A 9,310-nucleotide genomic window follows, 5' to 3' on the forward strand; every position below is an offset into this window, starting at 1 on the left:
TGTCACAAGTCTAAACAGACCTGTAGCTTAATGATATTGTGCCTCACTCAAAATGTAGAATTATGAGCTCAATACAAATCAGTGGAGTTATTCATAGTAGCAATCTGGTTTTGTCCTTCATCATTCTGGTAACACCACTGTAATCTATTCCTTCAAGTGTATATCATATATTCAGGTGGTTAAGCAAGAATAGATGTATAGTGTATGATCGAACTACTTCATTCTCTTGATACCCTGCATGTTATTAGCATTTGGAGTACCGTGCCAAGTGGCCAAGTATGCACCCTTCAGTATTCAATCTTCTTGTAATCCCTGTTCTATGTTGGACATAAAGATATGCAACTAGTGGTTCATGGGGGTCAAAATATTGTAGTATATTGAGAGCATTCATAGCCAATATTTCAAGTGTGTAGATCCTCTAATACCAGCTAACCAAAGTTAGGTTAATTGTAGTGCAAAATAGTAGCCAAACTGACTAACAGATCTGGGTTAGGGGTCTTTGTGCATACCCTATAGAAGTTGATTGTGTGTGAGGTATATGAATGAAAGGTTGTGGTTTATGCAATGTTTCTTCTCGTTAGTTTGTTTTGGAATAACTGTGTTCCATATATAAGAGGTAATCCTCAACCAGTTGGATAAGTTGTTGAAACTCATCATCTACAAACCATAGTTGAACCCTTAAAACATGGCATAAGTTTCTTGTTTGACTAATAATAGATTTGTTGAATGAGGTGGCATGCTTTAGTTTTCTAGTCACACAGACTTCACATTCTATATATATATATATATATATATATATATATATATATATTCAAATCAAGAGGTATGACATGCCTTAGTAAATCATGAATTCATCATGACAAACTCTGCTCTAGCATTTTGGATGTATATAGTTCTTAGTAGAACTACATGGGACTTGTCAGTGTCAAAGGATTTTGCAGCCTTTCACACAAGCCTCGTTTCCTCATTTCACTGAAAACATTATTTGCCTCGACCATCTTATTAATATATGTATCCTATTTTATAGGAAGATTGAAGTCCGTGAGACAATATTGGATTAGCATATATTACATTTTCTCATTTTTCATCTATCAATATTCATGTCACTACTTTGTAGTTTCTAAAGCAATTACAATTAGTTGCAGACTTTTTCTTGTTTTTATTCCAGTTTAGATTTATCGACAACATCAAGTAATTCCAGTTTGCTTTAGATTTGTTGTACGTATTTTTGAGATCTCTACAAACCTGATAATTAAGGAATTTTATATTGTTCAATGTAGTATCGTGTTTTATGGCAGTTGGATTTGTGCTCCAAATTTGAGCTTCTCGACTTTACACTCATATATGCTTAGTATTAATTTAATTGGTTTGTTATATATCTCCTTAGCACATTGAGCTCTTTGATTGCTAATTGTTTTAGTGTTTGTATCATTTCTATATTATTACAAAATTGGGATGCAAATACTTCACTGGTATAGTTTTGTTAGGCTACCAAGTTCATTTCTCGTGGTATAGTTAAATTCATATGGGACATTAGGAGAACTACATAATTCAAGGTGCATATGAAGGAAAATCTATGATCATAGGCATCAAGGATGAAGGAAAAACTTAGCATAATAACTTACAAGTCGTGTTGTTGTTCTGGTATCTAACTATGGTCATAAGCTAAAAAAACATAAGTTAAATTGGGAAGATTAGCTAAAAATAGGTTGTTAACAATTAGAGTATGCATCTTTTAAGGGAGCGTATTATTGCAAGTAATTTGGAAAAGGCTATTCTTGGCTACGCATTGCCTTTGAGTTTGAGTATGAGTGAAGTGTTTAGCAGATCTATTGAAACATGGTGCCTTAGTGTATGAAAATGACAGTTTGTGTGTAGGATCCTCCTAGCCAAGAGGTTTGTATAAAATATTCTTGAAAATGATAAGGATACTCTAATCCAATGTTACTTGGGAGCGGGAGCGGAAGCGGGGAGCGGGAGCGGAAGCGGGAGCGGGAGCGACCATTTTCAGAAGCTCCCGGTTTGGGAGCGAATCCCGGAGCGATTTTTTAAAAATATATATATTTTTTATATTTTTTAATTTTTGATACATATATGTCAACAAAAACATGTAGAATGATGAATTAGATATAAAAAACATAAAAAAGCATAGATTGAACCATATAACAACAATTATCTAGAAGTTATAATCTTCATCAACCACGTCCGCAAGTTAGTAACATAGTAACATACAACATATTGAGTCTCATGATTCATCAATCTTAAAGTTTCAAGCTTTCAAAATTCAATATATAACATTTATCATCATTGATCACCAAAGTTGTACTTGTAAGCTAAGTGTAACCATTACAACAAATAATATCTAACATGAAATGAAATGTTATAAAATGAAACGAAATGAAACAACTTTCAACTTTCATGAAGCATCATATTCATAATTCATTACTAATGAGTTATAATTGCCAACTTCAAACTTAAATTGTCATATATTGTTTAAAAAAATATCATAATAAATATGAAAGAGTCAATAGTTATAAAAGCTACTAGAAACTAGAGAAGAGAAGTAAATCTATTATCTATTTCTTATGCTTGGGCCTCTTGCCACCACGAGAAATGTCTAATTTTTTAGTCTTGTTGCAAAATCAGGATCTTTGTCATTAATATCACCCTCCAAGCATTAATATCCAGAGGTATCTTTGTCATTACCTTTGTATCTGTATAGGGATCTTTGTCATTAATATCACCCTCTAAGCATTAACATAAGATAGAAAAAGCATAGCATGTCAAGTCAAGATTTTGTTTGAGTGATGCGTACATTTTTAGAAGGGTCATGATAGAGGAGTTCGACAACCAATGTCACTAACATCAAGGTACATAGAGGGATTGGTACTCTTGATTAAATATGAGTTCCATACCCTAATACATGACAAAATTCAATGGAAACATTGCAATCCTCCAATCCTGAAATCCTGAAAAACTGATAAGTCTGCTGGATTTTGAATGAAATCTAAAATTCTACTTTCTCCATATGAAATCCAATGAGGACGAAACCACTCTCAAACATCATGAGTCATTTCATGGTAATGTTAAAAATTTAAGTAAAAGGATGAAAATGAAAATTAAAGAAAATGTCACTCTTACTTTAAGAATTTAACATTACCATGAATAGCATATCAATACTAGGGCCTAGACTTGATCATTAAGTTGCCCCACTCAAAAACTATTTGTTTCTTTAAAAAAAAATTGCATTTCGAACATTACTACAAAAAAAAAAATGCAAAAAAGGCAAAACGCTCCCGAAAACGCTCCCGAAAAGGCAGGGAGCGAAATTTTTTTTAGGGAGCGCGCTCCCGCCCGGAGCGCGGATCGGGAGCGGAGCGGGGGGGGGGGGGGGGGGGCGCTCCCCCGCAACACTGCTCTAATCTAACAATAAACCATTTTGGAATTGTCTATGGGATATAATTAATCTAAATATTGTAATTAAATATATGGGTTGGAGACTTGTCGGGTGATCTTATCAAACTTTGATCCATAATAACTTTTTTGGAGAGATTGGCAATTCACATATAATCTAAAAAGGCCTGCTACTTTACATGGAACCATTTAACAATATAATTTGTCATATCAGGCAAGGGTGAATGTCAAGAAATCTCATTGTCTTTCTCACTACTTCTGACTTATCTCTCTATTATGTTGTGGTAATTTTCTTCCACTTGGCAACTTTGGTACTTTTTGGGTCTTGGAGTATCTAAGAGTTGCAGTGGAAGACTACAAGAACATAACGAATCGAGGAAATTCATTTTTGGAATTGCATGGGGAGGGATTTCAGAATTTGGAATAAGATTTCTAAACTTGAGTGCAAATTTTTATTTTGCTGTAAGTATTGTTTTTATGTCATTATGCCTCATATGCTATCGCAAGTTGGTTTCTTGTTACTATGTACTCTAATGACATGAGAACTAAAACAACAAAGTCAAATTTCCTTCTAGGAAATAGAACAATGTAGCAGATACCAAAAAGAAGCCTTTACGAGATGATGCATTTTGAGCTTTATGCTGTTGGTAAGTAGGGCGAGGGTGTGAAATTTTGGCAAGTAAAAAAAGAGACCTTTAGATCCCATTCCCAAAAAGTTGCATTAAGAATTGACTCTTTTCAATAACCACTTCTACTTATCAAAGTTGATAAGGAGGGGTGTTACAACATCAACTCTGTTGAAATATGCATTTTTTTTATCTGAAATTCATCATGTAGTTGCAATTTTTTTTAAATCAATGTCTATAAATGTAATTTTAAGGATTGTCGTAACTCTTCACATAATTCTTTAAAGTGTGCTAGCTCAATGGAACAGCTTTTGCCTTACAAGCAGGAGGTTGATGGTTCGATTCCACTCTGCGCTAACATGAATTAATCAACGATTTTGTAGTTTATTTTTAATTGAATGTTTTTTATATCGATTTATTTCAATGGTGAGATATTTCTAGATTCATTGTTTTATATTGTCTCTAAAGAGACAAAAGTGATCTCTGAATAAAAAAATTATCGTCTGTAGAGAGACAACAGCTAGTATTAAAGGCATATTGTCTCTAATCCAAGTGTTGTCTCTAGAGAGACAAAAATGAAATTGTCTCCTAAGAGACAATAATGCTTGTGTTATATATTGTCTTTATAGAGACAATATTTTTTTAGACAATAATCTTTAATACAATATTTTTTAAGACAATAATCTTTAAGATAATATTTTTTAAGACTAATAATTTTTGAGGCACCCGCTTAACAATATTCAAGACAATACACAAGTTTTTTTTGTTTTAAGTTAAGACAATTTACCCAAAATTGTCTCAAATATTGTCTTAAAACCCTCCTTTATGTAGTAGTGCTTCCACTAAAATGGTAATAGAAATATATCAAAAGGCACTAAAATGGTAACATAAAATATATCAAAACACATATTTGTGTTGATTGTAGATTGTCTTTACTCAATAAAAATAATAAGCCAAAAAAAACACATCAAAGCTCTCTTTATCTAACCGTTCGCATATCTTGGAGTGAGTGTTTATCTGTTACCTTCCACTAAAATGGTAATAAGAAATATATCAAAAGTCACTAAAATGGTAACAAAAAACATATTTGTGTTGATTGTATATTGTCTTTACTCAATAAACATAATAAACAAAAAAAACACATCAAATCTCTCTATATCTAATCCTACCCATATCTTGGAGTGAGTGTTTATTTATTACCTTCCACTAAAATGGTAATAGGAAATATATCAAAAGTCACTAAAATGGTAACAAAAAATATATTTGTGTTAATTGTAGATTGTCTTTACTCAATAAACATAATAAATAAAAAACACATTAAAACTTATATTTATGTTCATTGATATTTTATATTTATTATATGTTTATTGAGATTTTATGTTTATTATAGATATTGGACATCCCAATGTTATTTCGCTGGTAATAGAGAATATTAGAAGGTATATTTTATGTTGATTGCAGATTTGGTTTCAAAGTGAATATTTGACTTTCTTCATATTGGTAAGGGTAAACCCAAAAGATATGAACATATCTATATTAATGGTAGATTTTATTTCTCAATAAACATAAACAAAGTAAATAATTAACATTACTCCAGAATCCATATCCATTGAAATAACATTAATTACATTAAAAAAAATTTGGAGGCAGGGACTGCTACCCACGTAGCAGTGCAACGGGATCAAGCTCACGCTGTAGAACCCGGGGGTGTAGGCTAGCTAAAATGAAAGCATGCTCGAGCTAGATAAGAAATAAGGGAGGGCACGGCACCATTTACCTACCCACCCCAATCCCCATAGGCGGAGGACGAGAGAGGAGAGGAGAGGACGGGACGAGAGAGGAGAGGAGAGGAACTTTCCTTCCGAGGGGAAGGAAAAGCCTAAAACTTACTTGTTATATAAAACTTACTTATATCCTTTTTTAAAGGAGCCTTATTCCCAATTCCTTCCTCACCCTCCTACCTCAGGTGAGCCATCCTTTGGGGATTGAGGTGGGTGGGTAAATAGTTAACAATAGAGTAGCCGCGCCAGCCATCCTTAGGGGATTGGGGTGCGTGGCTAAATAGTTAACAATAGAGCAGCCCCGCCAAAAAAATATGGAGAGACTTAGAGACTTAGGTCCTCACAGGACCTAAGTGAGTAAATGGGCTATTTCCAATATAGTATCGGTTGATAAACCCTATTATGATCAAAACACATAATGGGCCATGGTTGCTGGAAAAGAACTTTTCTTCTTTTATAAGTTCTTGAAGTTTTTGTGGATCTATAGCTCGCCAGAATGGTTCATGGTCGAGGGGCGGATCTATAGCGAACATAAAGCGAATGGCTAACTGGTTCCTATGGCGAACAGAAAGCGTACACGGAAAGGAAGCGTACTTAATGCGTACAGAAAGCAGACAGAAAGGTAGGTAGCAGATATAGAGGAAAGGGGCGAATGCAGATGTAGAGAAAAAGACTAACGGAAAGGGGCGGGTTGGTTGCTGGGCATCTGGAAATTATGTTTTTCTCTTTTCTTTTTCCCTTCTCCGAAAAGACATTTTATAATCCTTACATACGTTACTTGTTATCTGCGATATTTTTTTATTAAGACTAACAAAAAGACTAACGGAAAGGGGCGGGTTGGTTGCTGGGCATCTGGAAATTATGTTGTTCTCCCTTCTTTTTCCCTTCCCCGGAAGAGACATTTTATAATCCTTACGTACGTTACTTGTTATCTGCGATATTTTTTTTTTATTGCTTCTTAAAATAGTCTTTACTTTTCCCTGTTCATCATTCACGTGCGGATGCTGGCCGCGAATGACAGAATAAAGGAAATAAGAAAAGAAAAGAATGCTGCATTGGTAAGGAATGCTGCTCCCTCGACTACTGGATATAGATTTTTCATTGCAGTTCCTCGCTCGAATTAGATAGATGTTCGCTCGAACCAGTGAAAGTTTGATTCCCTGCCGAGTTAAAGCAGTTCAGGAAGGTAATATCGAACGACCTAAGAAGTATGAGTTCGTGTGTGCGCGCGAGGGGCCAGGTTGAAACGGTTTCCCGCATCGTAATTATATATATAAAAGCTAAATATGTATATTATTAAAAATTCAATTCATCCACCAAATACAATAAATAATAAAATAACATTAACTACTTAAAAAAAACATATTTACATTTACAATATTAGAAATTCAATTTATCCACCAAATACAATAAATAATAAATATAATGCAGAGTGAATAAATAATAAATATAATCCAACTAGACTTTCCAACCTATCTATTAAAATACCCAAATCTATAATCTACATAATCGCAATTTATGTTAAAAACATGCTCATCTGACCTCTCTCCTCACTCTCCAATATTTTTAATAGTTAACTTTCCTTCCTATCAATTGGAATGCTCAAATCAAAAGACAATGCTCACTCTTCAAACTTTTTAATAATCTCATATCATTAGAAATACAAAAATCTATAAACAACATATGCTCGCTTTACAAAAGCAGGGCTTATCTTACCTCATTCTTCAATCTCTTTAATGCAGACGCAGAATCCTTGGCCCTGATGATCAAAAACAGCTTTCCTACATCTGGTTGAATCCTCAATATTTTCTCTATCAGCACTGTAGATATGTAAAACATGTAGTTTTTATTTAATTGATTAAAAAATCAATCACTAACTTTTAAAAGTTATTATAGACCATATTGATATTGATCTTTGTGGACTCTAATCTACCCAGAATTGTGAACTCTAATCTACCCAGAAGAATTAACAACAGAAGACAGCATTCCTTACCTTTGGCCACAAAGCCCGTGGCACCTGTGATGAGAAAGTTCTTGTCCTTCATGAAATCCACAATTCCAAGACCCTTAACTGGAGATATAGCAGAGATGTTAGCAGTAGCCGTGCTCTCCATTTTTTCCACAGTGCTACATACTGCCTCCAGTAATACTTCCGAAGTGCATGCTTCATTTCTGGCACTCACCAGCTGTAACTCGTCCGAAGCTGCTCTTCGGTAGCAAAACCGGCCAGATGTTGATTTCTTACTTCCCATATAACCTTTCCTGTGGCCGCTTCTTAGTACAGAACTGGAGAAACACCAAGGTACCGGGAAAGTCTTCTTGATTGGGGTGAGAAATCCCGACTTCTTATCGAAATAATTAGCAGAACAAAAATCCAAACGAATCTTTGGATGCACAAGTCGCTGTGATGTGGCCATGACAGATTGCAGGGTAACAAAGTGATATGTGTCGAACACTGCAAACACAAAAATTCTGAGCATGTATCTGTGTAGTCGGAACAAATGCGACTGACTGCAAAAAGGTGGAAGTTTGCAAGCATGAGTGAGAAACAGATGCCCAGAGCTTCACAGTTCTCATGAAAAGATAGGGAATTAAACACTGATACATCTGCATGCACTTGATCACAATGTGCATAGCGTTTGTCAGATGATTATCCGACTTTAATTAATTAGTCTACACCAACCACGAACACCCTCTTAACCACGCTCCCCATTGAGGTCGAGTACGATTTCAATTCCAATTCGAGGGAAGGGAGCTGCAGCGTTGGAATTTAAATAAAAATTCACCCTACAAATGTATTAAATTCTACTTTACCAGCAAATCACTTTTTGATGAGCAAATTTGCCTATCAAATTCTATCTCGAGTAACCAAAAAAAATATTAAATTATATTTGACCAGTAAATTACCTCATGACCAATAATTTCCTTTTCAGATTCCATCCCAATAACAAGAAAAAAATCTAAAAAGTACAATAAAAGGTATTTGAGCAGTGAATCACCTTTTCAGATTCCATCCCAATAACAAGAAAAAAATCTAAAAAGTACAATAAAAGATATTTGAGCAGTGAATCACCTCAGGCCTAATAATTTGCCTGTCAGATTCTTCATGAGTAATAATTCGTCTGTCAGATTCTATTTTAATAATAAAAAAAAAAAATTTAAAAATATAAAAAAGATATTAAATTATATTTGACCAATAAATAACTTTATGATGAACAATTTGCCTATCAAATTCCATCTCAATAATAAGAAAAGATAAATTTAAAAAGTAAAAAACAATTAAAAATATAAATTTCACATTGTTTTTCTAGTCAATTTCTAATAGATGGTTTAGAGAGAGGCTAAGTTAGAGAATCTGCATGGTTACATCATTTTTTTGGGTTATCATTTCTTAATTGAGTGGCTGGAAATTGGGTTCTTATAGAGATGGAGAAAAGTTTTAATATTAACATTTTCTAATTGAATATTGGCTGGAAATTGGGTTTTAAA

The 9,310-nt window shown here is 34.0% G+C and overlaps 1 protein-coding gene across 1 annotated transcript in view; it reads right to left on the reverse strand.

Moving 5' to 3' along the window:
- Positions 1–8,585, reverse strand: part of LOC149187725 (fatty acyl-CoA reductase 2, chloroplastic-like) — a 51,151-nt gene extending 42,566 nt beyond the window's left edge. The window contains exons 1-2 of the mRNA XM_089412868.1: positions 7,815–8,585; positions 7,538–7,641 (exon numbers count right to left, since the gene is read on the reverse strand). Of these exons, the coding sequence (XP_089268994.1) occupies positions 7,538–7,641; positions 7,815–8,301 (591 nt within the window). The 5' untranslated portion in view covers positions 8,302–8,585. The remainder of the gene's footprint in view (positions 1–7,537; positions 7,642–7,814) is intronic.
- Positions 8,586–9,310: the final 725 nt, after the last annotated feature.

The sequence above is a fragment of the Pinus tabuliformis genome, chromosome 3_1 (genome assembly GCF_031772625.1).
Source record: "Pinus tabuliformis cultivar Carrire ecotype Pingquan chromosome 3_1, CPIR1, whole genome shotgun sequence".
In the NCBI taxonomy this organism is placed as follows: domain Eukaryota; kingdom Viridiplantae; phylum Streptophyta; class Pinopsida; order Pinales; family Pinaceae; genus Pinus; species Pinus tabuliformis.